The 12,804-nt window shown below is 47.0% G+C and overlaps 1 protein-coding gene across 4 annotated transcripts in view; it reads right to left on the bottom strand.

Annotated features, from left to right (window-relative positions):
- The window catches only part of ARFGEF3 (ARFGEF family member 3), a 206,982-nt gene that overhangs the window by 54,736 nt on the left and 139,442 nt on the right, over nt 1-12,804 (bottom strand). For all 4 annotated transcript variants that reach the window (XM_007190935.2, XM_007190936.2, XM_007190934.2 and 1 more), the window contains 7 exons: nt 12,250-12,416; nt 11,002-11,167; nt 7,041-7,148; nt 6,480-6,695; nt 6,207-6,317; nt 4,317-4,467; nt 2,156-2,473 (listed from right to left, as the gene is read on the bottom strand). In XM_007190935.2, coding sequence (XP_007190997.2) covers nt 2,156-2,473; nt 4,317-4,467; nt 6,207-6,317; nt 6,480-6,695; nt 7,041-7,148; nt 11,002-11,167; nt 12,250-12,416 — 1,237 coding nt within the window. The remainder of the gene's footprint in view (nt 1-2,155; nt 2,474-4,316; nt 4,468-6,206; nt 6,318-6,479; nt 6,696-7,040; nt 7,149-11,001; nt 11,168-12,249; nt 12,417-12,804) is intronic.

The raw sequence follows: 12,804 nt of genomic DNA on the forward strand, positions 1-12,804 counted from the left end.
TATAAGATTCTAATCTGAAGGGCACAGACCATATTTAAAAAAATAATCTTTGTAGTCCCATGGCCTAGCTCAGCTGAGATGGGCACTCATAAAACATTTGGCAAGAAGTCGAAAGATGGCAAAGCATCGCTCCCAGAAACTGAAACGCTGGGAATGGAATTCTTACAATTAGCTTCAATTTCATAAGCTACGTTAAAGAAAAAACTCAGCCAATTAATCAAGGCTTTTGTTGGGCTACAATTGGTGAGTTTAGTGCTGGGCTTGGCTCTCAGGAGGATTCAGAAGCAGAGTAAACCTGATCTGTAAGCCCCCCAGGGGCAGGGACTGACCTTCTTACCCTTCTGACTCATACACCCAGAGCCCTGGACGTGGTGAAGCTCAAGTATGTACTGGAATAACGAATATTCCCTAACATAAAGGACTTTGCAGGTTCTTTCTGTTTTCCACTCTGTTGGGCACAGACGTTTCTAGAAGGAGTTAGGGAGAAGGAGGTAAGCACAGGTAGCAGGGCTTAGAGGAGGGTCAGAGGCTCACTGGAACTTGGAATGTTGGGATCAAACACCGGTTTATGTGGCACATGAGGAATGAGGCGAGCCAGCCTCCCTCTGCTCCGGGGTCATCCTGATGGCTGCCCTCCAAATCCGTGGTGACCCCAGAAGAGCAAGCAGCCCTATGGGGGGCCATGTTCTGGGTAAGGGAGAGTGTCTGCAATAGGAACTGAATAACAAAGCCCTCGTGAAGGGATACTACAAGGCACACAAGTTTTAAGATGGGAATCAGTGGATTAATCATTCACAAATTATCTAAACAAATATATTTTTCTTGTGTTTTCTAATTTCAATTTCAACACCATTTGGTTTCTGGATCCCATTAATCATTTCTTCTTCCTCTTTCCTAGTAGGAAAAGAGTGGTGAATAGTATATCCCATCTGACACCTGTATGCCACTTTCCAGCTTCCCAAACACTTTCACAGCCACCTTGTTGGATAGACAGGAAAAAGGGATTATTGTAACCAGGTTAGTAGATGAAGAAACTGAATCTCAGTGCAACTATTCACACAGACTCAACCCTGCAGCTGGCTGGTGTCAAAGCCAGGAGTGAACTCGAGTCTTCTGAGCCCAGCCAGTGACGCTCCTCCCACATCTCTACGCCCTTGCTGTCCGTCCTCCCACGTGAACTTCACTGCGCCTGTGCTGGGTCGGCTGGGGCACAGCCGCCAGGTGTGGAAGAGTGAAGTGGGATGGTCTCCAGGTGAAGGTGACCAAAGCACGTTCCGCATCAAGAAGGGCCACCTCAATTCAGAAAAGCAGATAACAGGAAAGAGGGGGCTCATTCTTGTCTAGTTTCATGTGCAGCCACAGGAACAAGCAGCCAAATAATCACAATATATTATCATTTGTACATAGCTCACAAATAATAGTACCTTATTGTAATTTTGCACAGGCAGAAAGAAAAACCTTTTTGAAGACAAATTGGGACAACTGTTGACTTTAGCCTTATTATACTAGGGGAACAAATGGTATATATTAGTCTTGCAATAAATTCTTAAATGTTTTAAGATTGCATTTTCTCTAATAAATATGCATATTTTTTTTTTTTAAAAAGAAGGAGGACCACCTAACAGTTGGAATTACTGCGGATTCCTCCCTCTACATCTTAATGTGACTTCTGGGCATCAATTTAGATCACACTCCTGGGTGCAGGATTTTAAAATATTACCATAAAAATAGCAAATGTTTACTATTTGCCAAGCTCTGTCCTAACTACTTCCCAGTGAACTAATTAATTTAACCTTATGGCTAGCCTGTGAGAGTTATGATACTTTATGGCCCTATTCTACGATGAGAAAGCAGGGCCTGTGGAAGTTGCCTGTGGTCACGGAGTAAGTGCAGAGCCTTCGCCCCGGGTTGCCTGACCCCGCCCCCGAGCCTCCAGCCTCAGTCACTAGACAAAAGAGTTCATTGCGAGTGTGCAGCGTGATAGCAGACAGAGACATACTTGAAAAAAATTACAAGAGGCTGCAATGACTGGCTAACAAATCAAGTTGTCCTGGGGAGGATTTTGAGAGCAGAAGAGAAGCATGTGGTGTGGCCAGCAGACGATGGGTGCTCTTTGGGGGGCAGCCCCCCGGGGCGTGGCGGGAACAGCGCGAACCTGTCGGCCTGGGTGGAGAGCGTGAGCACGACCTTGGCGGCACTGCTGCCCGTCATGAGGCTGCCCCCACGGAAGTCGGAGGCTCGGCCTCGGCTGCCTTCCCGGACGAGTTCCTGGATGGAGAGGGGCTGGATGACGGGGGCCGCGCTCAGGGAGCTCCTCTGCTCCAGGCTCTGCTCTTGGGGTGAGCCCTCGCTCTCCGGGTCCCCGAGGAGTCCGCCTCTGGGGGCCTTCTGAGGCTGGCTGATGGTCAGCGGGGGCTGAGAGGTGCCGTCGCTGAAGTGGGTATGCTCCAACGTGCCCACATACTCGCACACCCTGGAGAGAGTCACACACAGCAGCCGTTGAAAGTTGCAGCTCAGCCGGGCCCGCTCTGGCGACCCCACAGTGAGATACAAAGGAGCTCAGCCAGCCTTACAGTCCTCCTGAATTGTCCCCCTTCCTCTGGTGATAGCCACCTCTCTCCCCCTCGCTCTCCACTCCCACTCCCTCTCTTCCCGCTATACAGACTTTTGTTCGACTTGGACCAGACAGCCTGGAGGTGGGTTAAGGATTCCTCTGTGAAAGTCTGGGAACAGAGCTCTGTTTATCCAGGTACGTCCTGTCCAGCGTGCTGGCTTATCAGGACTTTGGTTGTTTGAGTGAGTTTTCCCAAAGGGTCCTCTTCCCTCTCTCTCGTGCTCTAGTCAGGACTCGGGAAACATCTCCTTACTTTGAGATCCCAGAATGAGTGCGCATATGGCGGACTGGCCCTCTGGCCACAATGGGCCCTCACTCAGGGGTTCCATCCAGCCATGTCCCACTGGGTCCTGGGTCGTAACCACTACTGGGGCAGGGGGTGGGGAAGTCACCTAATCACGGTAAACTCAGAGAAGAGTCACAACATACGGTACAGCTGCCAGCTTCCAAACTGTTCCCAATAGGACCTGGGACTAGAGACCCCCTCATCCCAGAATAAGTCCAGTTACTAGGAAAGACTATCCTCGATAATCCACTCTGATGTTCCATAATCAGGCCATTTTTTGACTCCATAGAAATTACTTGGGTGCAATTTAAGTCTTTCTCTTTTTCTCTTGCCTGTGAAAGCAATGGAGAGTAGCGGGTCACCAGCCTCCACATTAAAACCCATTGTGCTCCAGGCCGATTCATGCTGGCCCTTTCACATGTCCCTCTCAAGATGAGTTTTTCAACCCTAGAATGATCTTTGAAAGTTGACCAACACTCACTCAAGGCTGTATTTGCTCTGAGGATGATAAACAGAACCGAGATCTGGCCAGTGCTCTGGGCAAGATCTGGATGTCTGAGCCCCGCTGCGGCCACCATCCTGCTCCCGACCGTCCCTCCACCGCTCGGCCAGAACTGAGCTTGTAGAGGATGGGGTGTGTGCTGAGGAGATGGGCAGAAAGCCACAGCCTCCCTGTGCCTGCTGCGGGTGGACAGTGGTCCTTCCTTTGTCCGAGGTCCACCCGACCGCCAGTGCCAGGGAAGGCAGGCTTTTCTTCTAGATCATGGGAGGACTGTGGAGCTCTCGCTTTGTGTTTATTTTACAGGTGCTGTGAACTGTGTAACTGATTGGGAGGTTCTTTTTACTTTGATACTACAAAGCTAAGAGGCAAACTTTTGGCTGTCTTTGACACTATGTACTATTCTATTTTTTCCTTTGTCTAGCTAAATTAAAAGTAGGCAAAATGTACTTATTACGTGTCCATGTAAGCTAACAAAAATCCTTCTTTCAATAAAAAGGACATTAATAAACATACAGCCATGTTATGTTGCTGACACATGACCAGCTTTTAGATCTGCCTAGTATTCACCTAACTGATGTGGTCTTTTACCAGCCTCTAGTTAAGAATCAGTTTTCCTTCCCTGGGATAATGTTATCTGCCTCTCACAGACAATGTCAATGATAGTTCACAGTTTCCTAAATTCAGTTCTGTCACTCTGTTCTCTGAGACATACATTCAGATGGGCCCTTATTCCCTCTTGTCTTTTTAACCTCTCATTTGGGGCTTTTCCAAACTCTGTGAACTACTGTGATCTGTTTACGTGCTGGCAGGTGCAGGGTTCTACCCCTTCCCGACGGCAGGCCCCCTCCCCCCCTGCCCCCCCCGCCCCCGGCAGGCGGTGCCAGGCCTGCGGGGGTGGGGATCCGGTCACACACCTGAACACGTGTGGCCAGCAGTCCGGGTTGTGACTGCCCATCTCCAGGCCGACACTGAGGATGGCGTCCATGCACAGGACGTGGGCTGCGTGCAGCCATACCCCCTGCAGCTTCCCGATCTGCTCCAGTTTCTGCTCCACTTTTAGCTTCACTGCGTCAGAAAGACATTCGCTAGAATAACAGTCCAAGTAAGGGAGACAGAAGGCGAGGGAGAAAGGAAGGAAAGGAAAGAATGTGCTCTCGTGCAAGGGCAAAAGGAAACGGGAGATGTCACTGGCAGCGAGCTCTTCAATGGCAGGTCCCCGAGGCTCATCATGCAAACTACCCAGCCCACAGGCCCACAGACATTGGTGACCCCAGCCCCAGGGTTTCAGAAGTCCATGGATTCTGAGCTGGTAGGTACAGTTCCTCTGGGCCCACCCCTGGGATCTGGGTCAGTCACAGCAGTGAGGATGGGCTTCAAGGGCCAATCCCAGCTAAAGCCATCTGTGCCCAGACCCATCCTCTGCCCCTGTGTACTCATATTGATAATAAGAAAGAATTCCTGGCCTTCCCAAGTCCTCTCTGAGGTTTATTTAATGTTAGGTGTTCATGATGATCATGTAAAACAACATATGTATGTACACAATCAGCGCCATGATGACCGCTTTATAACTGAAAATTCCCATATCATTTCACTCCCTGAGTTTACGTTTATACTTGTGATCTTCAAATAATACCTTTTAAATTGTAGATGATGAATGAGAAAGGATGCAGAAGATGACTTAAGATGTCAATTACGCAAAACGCCAAGGCAAGGCCCAACGACAGCATCCTGCATGAATTGAGGTGTCCAGTCACTGGAAGATGGGTCTAGTGGGAAAACTGAGCAATGGTCCAGAACCCAGAAACACAGCACGCTCACTACAGAGGAAGCCGAACCATGCTCCTACTGTAAAGGGCAAACTGATGTTTAGCAAAGCATCATTTGTCTCACGGATGTGATATTGATTTTATTTTTTATTTGTCTATATTCAAATACTAGCTCTGGTTTAATAGTTTTTGAAGAACTTTAAATTTAAGTATTTTTATGTAACTTATAGTTGTACATTTTAAGTAAAAGTGTGATACCCTTTTGCAGTTAACACTGGGGATGTGTAAGAGTTGCTTTGTTTTCATATGATTCTCTCTATTACTCAAGTTTAAGGAACACCAACCTAACCTGTTTTTCTCAGCTAAAAATGTGCTGACTCTTTCTGTGACTACCTATTTTATATACCTGATACATTGTTAGCACAAGTTGGACCAAGCTTCCAATTTTTCCTTGTTTGCTGTCTGCCATTTATCTTCCATTGCTATTAGGCCATTCTCTTTCCTTATATCTAGATAACCATCCACTTCATTGACTGACTAATTTTAACAAGTTAAAAATCAACCCTTTCCCAAGTTCACAAAGCTCAGGTTTTTCTCTGACAAGAGCAAAGTCTTCCTGAGCCTCCTCTCAGGGATTCCTCCATCGATTTGATTCCCCCCTTCAGAACCCTGGCCATTCTATCTTTCCCACTGTAGCCTGAGGGGGTCCTCAAATGTGCACCCTGGGAAGCTTCAAAGCCAGTGGCCAGAGGACGCCACAGGTTTGAATAGCTGAGCCAGGTGGGCCTCTGGCTAGCAGCCAAGTGCACTTTCCTAGTCACCAGGAGCCAGTATGTCTCTTGTGTCCAGAGGGACCTACTGTGAGCAGTCTGGAGCGTCAGCCATGTAAAACTGACCCAAGCCTGTTATCCAGCGGGATCTCCTCACCAGTGGTATACAATACGCCGTGTATCACACATGCAACAGGGATAAGTGTGTCTGCGGGCATGTGCAAACCTCACACAGGCACCAGGTGGATTCTAGCCCTTCTGCTGTTACCTTGTGCTATGGCATCACCGGGTTCCTGGATTTCCCTTTCCTCTTTCTCTTCCTGGACACAGGAGGCAGCTGCCATCTGGGCGAGGGCTGACGCACAGTTGGCTGCAACTCCTTTAGAGGAAACAAACAATTACCCCTTAACTGAGTCTATTCTCTAACCACTCACCTGGCAGAAGCACTTCTAAAAGACTTGGTGTCCACTAGGGCCGCTCCTAATGTGTTCCTCGGGAACACCCCTTGGGCCACGGGTCAGGGATACCACGTCCGCCATACCTAGAGCACAGCTCAGCCGCGCTGCTTTCCGCAGCCCATCGAGGCTCATGCAGATGGCATCGCGTTCTTTTTGGTTCTGTTCTTTGATGCCTTCAGCTCCCAGAATGAAGGCCAGCCCTTTGGAGCTCCCCGCCATTCGGCCGGTCAGGGGGGTTGATAAAGTGTCGATCAAGTTCTTCCAGCAGCCAACCAGAATGTAGCGAGCGAACGCCACACCTAGAACGTGAAGGGCTGTGGGTCACCTTCCGGAGATAAAACAACCTGGCAATGAATGGCCTGGGATTCTCTGACCATCACATTAGCATTATCGAGCCGTGTGCAATTCTACTACAGGAAATACAATGGAAAGGGTTATATCAGATTGCGTTTCACTTTGTGCTTATAAATAATGAATGTTGCATCAGCAGCTGGATGATGCTAGTAACTTCCATCAAGTATTTTTCTGCCAAGATGAAATCTTAATTCATTTACGTCAGCACAGAAAGCTGCCACATCATAATTTAATTGCTGGTAACACATGCGATGGATGTATATTCATAAACTCAAGACCCAAGTCACTACCTGCCACCGTGGAGTCATCAATTCTCCTGCCCTGGGTGAAAGGAGACTCCACAGAAGCTGAGGTCATCAGCTGCCCTCCAATTGCACTGCTCTCTAAGCCATCGATATCTGTCAAGGAAAAAGGGCAAGGTTTTATTCTTTCTTTTTAAAGAACACTCCAGTCAAAAACAAACGGCTACCACAATATTCATTTTCTTCCCAACAAATAGTCGTGGGATCTGTTATGTACCAAGTATGTAGCAACCTTTTATCAGAATATTAAAATTTTTGTTTTATCCATTCAGTACAGTTTTCTTTCATTGCTAGAGCATTCTTCTGTTAGGCGGATGCATTTTTTTATTTGAAAAAATAAATTCTGATACCTCTGTTGCTAGAAAATCTATTGATTTAGAATATTTTGATCTTTGCATACTCGCTTTTATTCAAAATCGTGGCATTATTCCCACATTTTATATGTACAGGTTACTCTAACATGGATCTGTTTTTCAGAGCTTCCTCAAAAGAATTAAGAGGAGGATAAGCCTCTTTGGTCAGATAATCATATAATCTGATTGGAAAGCACAATACCTTACTAATAATACCTTACAATTTTCAAAGTGTTTTCACGTAACATTTTTTTCATTAGATCTTCCCAACAACTCCAAGTACGTAGGCAGGGTAGGTATTATTTTTCCGTATTTCATAGAGAAAGAAATAAGTATTCAAAGTAGGTAAATCGCCCAAGTCATGAGGCTGGCAAAGGAAGGAATTAGACTTAGTATTCACGTCTTCTGACACCCATCCAGGCCTCCTTCCATGACACCAAATTTCAGCTCAATATGGGATTCTAATTCACCCTGTTTCAATTTTTGTTAAAATATACTCTCATCTACAGAATTAGTTCAATGAACCATTCCTTAACATGCTGGTAAGAAGAGACTGGCCTGGCTTGAGAGGGCTGGGCTTCGATTCAGCCTTGCCTCTGAATTAAGTAGTCTCATAGCCTTGGGCCAGTACCCCGTTCTCTGGGCCCCAAATTCCTCAGTAAAAAGGAAGTAACCATTGGAGGAGTGACCATGGAGTAGAAGCATATGCATTTGAATGCAGCTAACATAGGTGAATGCACCACACAGAGGGGACGGGAGAAGAGGGTAACATAAGCTTATTCCCTGACTTTAGAACTTCACCTTCACCCCAATAGGGTGAGACTCGCATGGTGTTTGAAAATTATTTCATTATATCTTTGATTCTTACAGTAACTCCAGGAAGTCTAGAGACTTCTGGTAACACATCTCTGAAAGTTGCTCAGAGAATATATCGTAAAAGTTCTCACCTCAGTGAGAAAAAAATTTGTAACTATGAGAGGTGATTGATGTTAACTAAACTTACTGTGATGGTCATTTTACAATATATGCATATATCAAATCATTATGTTGTACACCTGGGATTAATATGTCAATTACCTCTCAGTAAGACTGGGTGTGGGAGGGAAGGCAGGGAGAAATCTATAGGACTACTACAGTGGGAACAGAGCAGTTTCACTGAAATTAATTTGACTTATGGTCAAATGGTCTAATGACATTTGCCAGAAATTGCCACTTATCGAAGTTTTGTTTCCTATGTGCTAGGTAAAGGACTGAGGAATTCAAGTAACACAAAGCTTATCTAAGTGCTAAAATTCCACAATCTGTAGAATACTTTGACATGACATGACATGAGGAATGGCCACAGGTGTGTTGATGACCAGGTTACTGCTACTGCTTTTCCTTGCACATAATGAAAAGATTAGATGGACGTTTCCAAGCTCTAGGTTAATTGCTGCTCAAATTCACTTGTCACTTCACACCTGAACTTTGCTACAAAGAATCACAGAACGTAATTCTGTCAAATTCTTATGAAAAGTCTGTTTTTCTATCATTAATCTAAAGTTAGATAACTTCCCTATGGATGAAGCAATTGAACTTACTGTTCCATTATAAAAGAGATGGCTGATTAACAGTGATGACGGATGAATATGGCTCCTGTGAATAGCCTGTTATTTGTTCAATTTTTAAAATTAATTAATTAATTAATTAATTTATTTATGGCTGCATTGGGTCTTCATGGCTGTGCGCGGGCTTTCTCTAGTTGCGGCGAGCAGGCTTCTCATTGCAGTGGCTTCTCTTGTTGCGGAGCATGGGATCTAGGTGCACGGGCTTCAGTAATTGTGGCTCGTGGGCTCTAGAGCGCAGCCTCAGTAGTTGTGGCGCACGGGCTTAGTTGCTCCACGGCACGTGGGATCTTCCCAGACCAGGGCTCGAACCCAGGTCCGCTGCATTGGCAGGTGGATTCTTAACTACTGCGCCACCAGGGAAGTCCCTATTTGTTCATTTTTACATCTACTGTATGACTCCTTGTATTAAGATTCAGGGAGGAAATTCAGAGATTAATTTTGGCAGAAACTATGGTATTGAAATTAAAGCTGGCATGTTTAAGATCTTCATCTAAATTCCAAGGCACTTAGAAGCTCTGGACAGTACCTTTAATCTCAATCTGAAGCCAGTTTGTGCAGAGAGATGGAAATCAAGCAGTGCTTATAAGTAGACTGAATAAATGTCTCATAAATGTCTTCATAAATATGAATTCCTATTTTTCAAATGGATGTAAATATTATCATGATTAATAAAATACTAATTGGTCACTTGTCTGGTGATGATGGTCCGCAAGGCTTGGGACCCAGTCTTGCTTCCCCCAATTCCATCCTAGTTCTGGAACCAACACTCCAAATGCCAGACAATGACCAAGACGCTGCCTGCTATGGATAGACCTCACTGTATGTCTTGACGCCCTGCCTGATTTCTAAATAGTGCCTTTCCCCAAATTCCTCAGTTTTGATCTCCACCTGCCAGTAGTTCACTCTGCCACCTTTGTAAGAGCAATATAACATATCCTTTGGGACAACAGATTCTGCCTCCCAGCTGGACTGCTCCAGGTTCCTGCCAGTGTGCCCCGTCCGGTGCAAAGCCGTGTGGAGCTGTGTGAGGACATACACACCACAGAGATGGCAGGGAAGGTGTCCATGTAGGGCCATGCTCTACTTATCACATCAGTGGGAGCCATGAAAAGATCACTCAGACAGATACCAGTCTGGGAACTCAGATCAAATTTATTAAGGCTCCTGATGACCAATCCAAACTTTTGAGCACTCCCCGATCTTGACCTGACATTGTAGTTATGCCATGCAAAGCCATGAGTGGCTGCTTTTGCCAAAATGTTGCCTTATGACCACACCCCATACTTCTCTTTATGTTCTCATATGATATTTCCAATAGTTAAATAGGATTTTAAAAACTCGAGACACTAAAGAAAAGATGCTGGGCAAGCTATTTTACATTCTTTCTTTTTTTTTTTGGCCATGTTGCGTGGCTGGTGGGATCTTATTCCCCCGACCAGGGATTGAACCCGGGCCCCCCTGCAGTGGAAGTGCAGAGTCCTAACGCCAGGCAATTCCCTTGCATTCTTTTTCACTCTGGTACAGCTGGGAAGGGAAGGGAGAACTCTGATATGGACAAGAAATGGGGATGAAGCCAAGTTTAAAATCAATCATTTTACATTACTGGCAAATTCTCAGAAGCACTGAACAATACAGGGTATCTATGAGCATGTGAGAGTTTCCAGGAATAATTCTGGGCTTTGCGCCCAGACCGTACTTCATATCCCCAGAAGAGGTCTACAGTTTTATCCCAACAGACATAGGTGCTAAATAATTCCTAATCTAATGGGGCACAGTGAGCCTGCAGAGTCCCACGTGGAAAAAGGACAGAAAGTTCTTATGAGGTGAACTCATGACACTTCTCTGGAACTGTCATCAACTGCCAGGGAGGTTTTGTGGGTGCTGTTTCAAAGTCTGCTTGAAACACTACTGCTTCCCTGAAAGGGGCTTTGAAGCGTGGGCCCTCCCCACCCCACCGAGTGCCACGGAGCCGTGCAGTGAGCCACTGACCAGTCAGCATGGTGATGAGGGGAAGGCTGTTGTCCTCGGGGCTGCCCCAGTAGCCGGCTTCTCCGAGCATGTTTCTGTCGAGAACCTGGTGGTAAAGCTCCTCGATCCAGGCCTGGGAGAAGACCATCAGCACCCCGCTGGTCTGCACCTGCTTCATGAACTCTTTCTGCAGAGAAGATCACACGAGAAGGTGACCAAATACGATCCCTTGCAAACAAACAGGCTCTCATGTTCCTCTGCCGCCTCTTCACGTCCCGAGTCACCGAGTCACCGCTTATGGGAAAAACACAACCTTGTCGACTGGGGGACAGAGGGTGGCGAGGGAAGCGGAAACTGCAATGGAAAAGTCCCCAACTTCATGAAGGTCCTTTCATTTATGTGATCTTTTTAAGAAACCCTGTAGGAGGAGTAGGGATACTACATTTTATATTTGTGCTCTCTGACATGTGGGAGGATTAGAAAATGCACAGAAATGTTTCACAGAGCACCTCCTTCTTAGTGTCCCATCAGCAGCAGAGGTGGCATGTCCTCCCCGAAGGACATATGTGTCTCAAGAGATACTTGACTTACACTCATGAAGCCACCGCTTACCCTCGGAAACATACAATTTGTCAATCATTTATCAAACAAATGACTGCGGATCCCTTAACATCACTCCGTGGATTTAGGCTCTCGACCTGGTCCCAGGGTCTGCCACGGAGTGGTCTGCTCACGCCAGGGAGCCAACCACGGAAGAATACTCATCACTGTCATCACCTCATAGGAGGTGTTCTGTTATCGACATTAGTGAGCTTAGCTCTGGGTCCGAGTGGGTCTTGGTATATTTTGGAACTCAGTGAAGGGTTTTTGTAACAGCACGCCTGCATTTTCTGCAAAGGGGACCATTCTCTGCACATCTCCTGCTGTTACTTAACATGCTGATTACGTTTTTGAATATGTCTTACACACGTGTGTTTAATGCCACTGGATGAACTTACTGGGCCAGTGGCAGGCAGCCCTTTGCAGGCACACAGAGTTCTTTACTCCTGGAGCTAGGTGGGTAGCTCTGCGGCTCACCGCGCGTGCAAATTGCACAATGGTTCCTGGGCGTCGCGTCCGTCCACCCTCCACAGCCCCGCGGGCATCACCCATTCCAGATCAGTGTGAGATAGAACACACCAGCCATCCCTCTCGTGGCAATGACACTTGGGTGCCAGCCCAGAGGCCGCCGCTGGTCCTCGGCGTGGTGGGGCGGAGATGCACACTCACCATGGTGCCTGGCGCCAGGGCGGGCCGCTTCCGGTAGTAGTCGCCGTGGGAGAGCTTCAGGTTGAGCAGCAGGGCGCAGTGCGCGGCCGAGTACAGGCTGTCCGCGTTCATCAGCATCTGCAAGCCCAGGCTGCTGTTCCCGTCAAATCCCGGGGAGTGCATCATGCCTACGGAGAGAATCCAGAGACCTCAAACACCACGCCTGGCAAGACCCGCTTAACGTCTGGCTTACCGCTTACAGAGAGCCACGAACCAATCCCAGGGAAGGAGCACCTCGTAGGGTACCTCTGTAAAGCAACGACAGCCAGCAAGGAATAGTGTTAGGGCAGAGACGTGCCCTAGACTGGTGGGGAAGAGCATGTACTCCGGAGTGAACCTACTTGGGAAAATCTTCTTTGTTACTCACCGGGTGCTTTGGTAAAATCACTTAAAGCCTTCTCTACCTAGAAATAGGCAGAATAATTGATTGCCTCTGTCTCCTGCTCAAACTCTCCAAATGCCTTCCCATCACAATATAAAAAAACCCCACCCCACCCCTCCCCTCAGCAACCCCAA

Source organism: Balaenoptera acutorostrata, chromosome 14, assembly GCF_949987535.1.
Source record: "Balaenoptera acutorostrata chromosome 14, mBalAcu1.1, whole genome shotgun sequence".
Lineage (NCBI taxonomy): Eukaryota > Metazoa > Chordata > Mammalia > Artiodactyla > Balaenopteridae > Balaenoptera > Balaenoptera acutorostrata.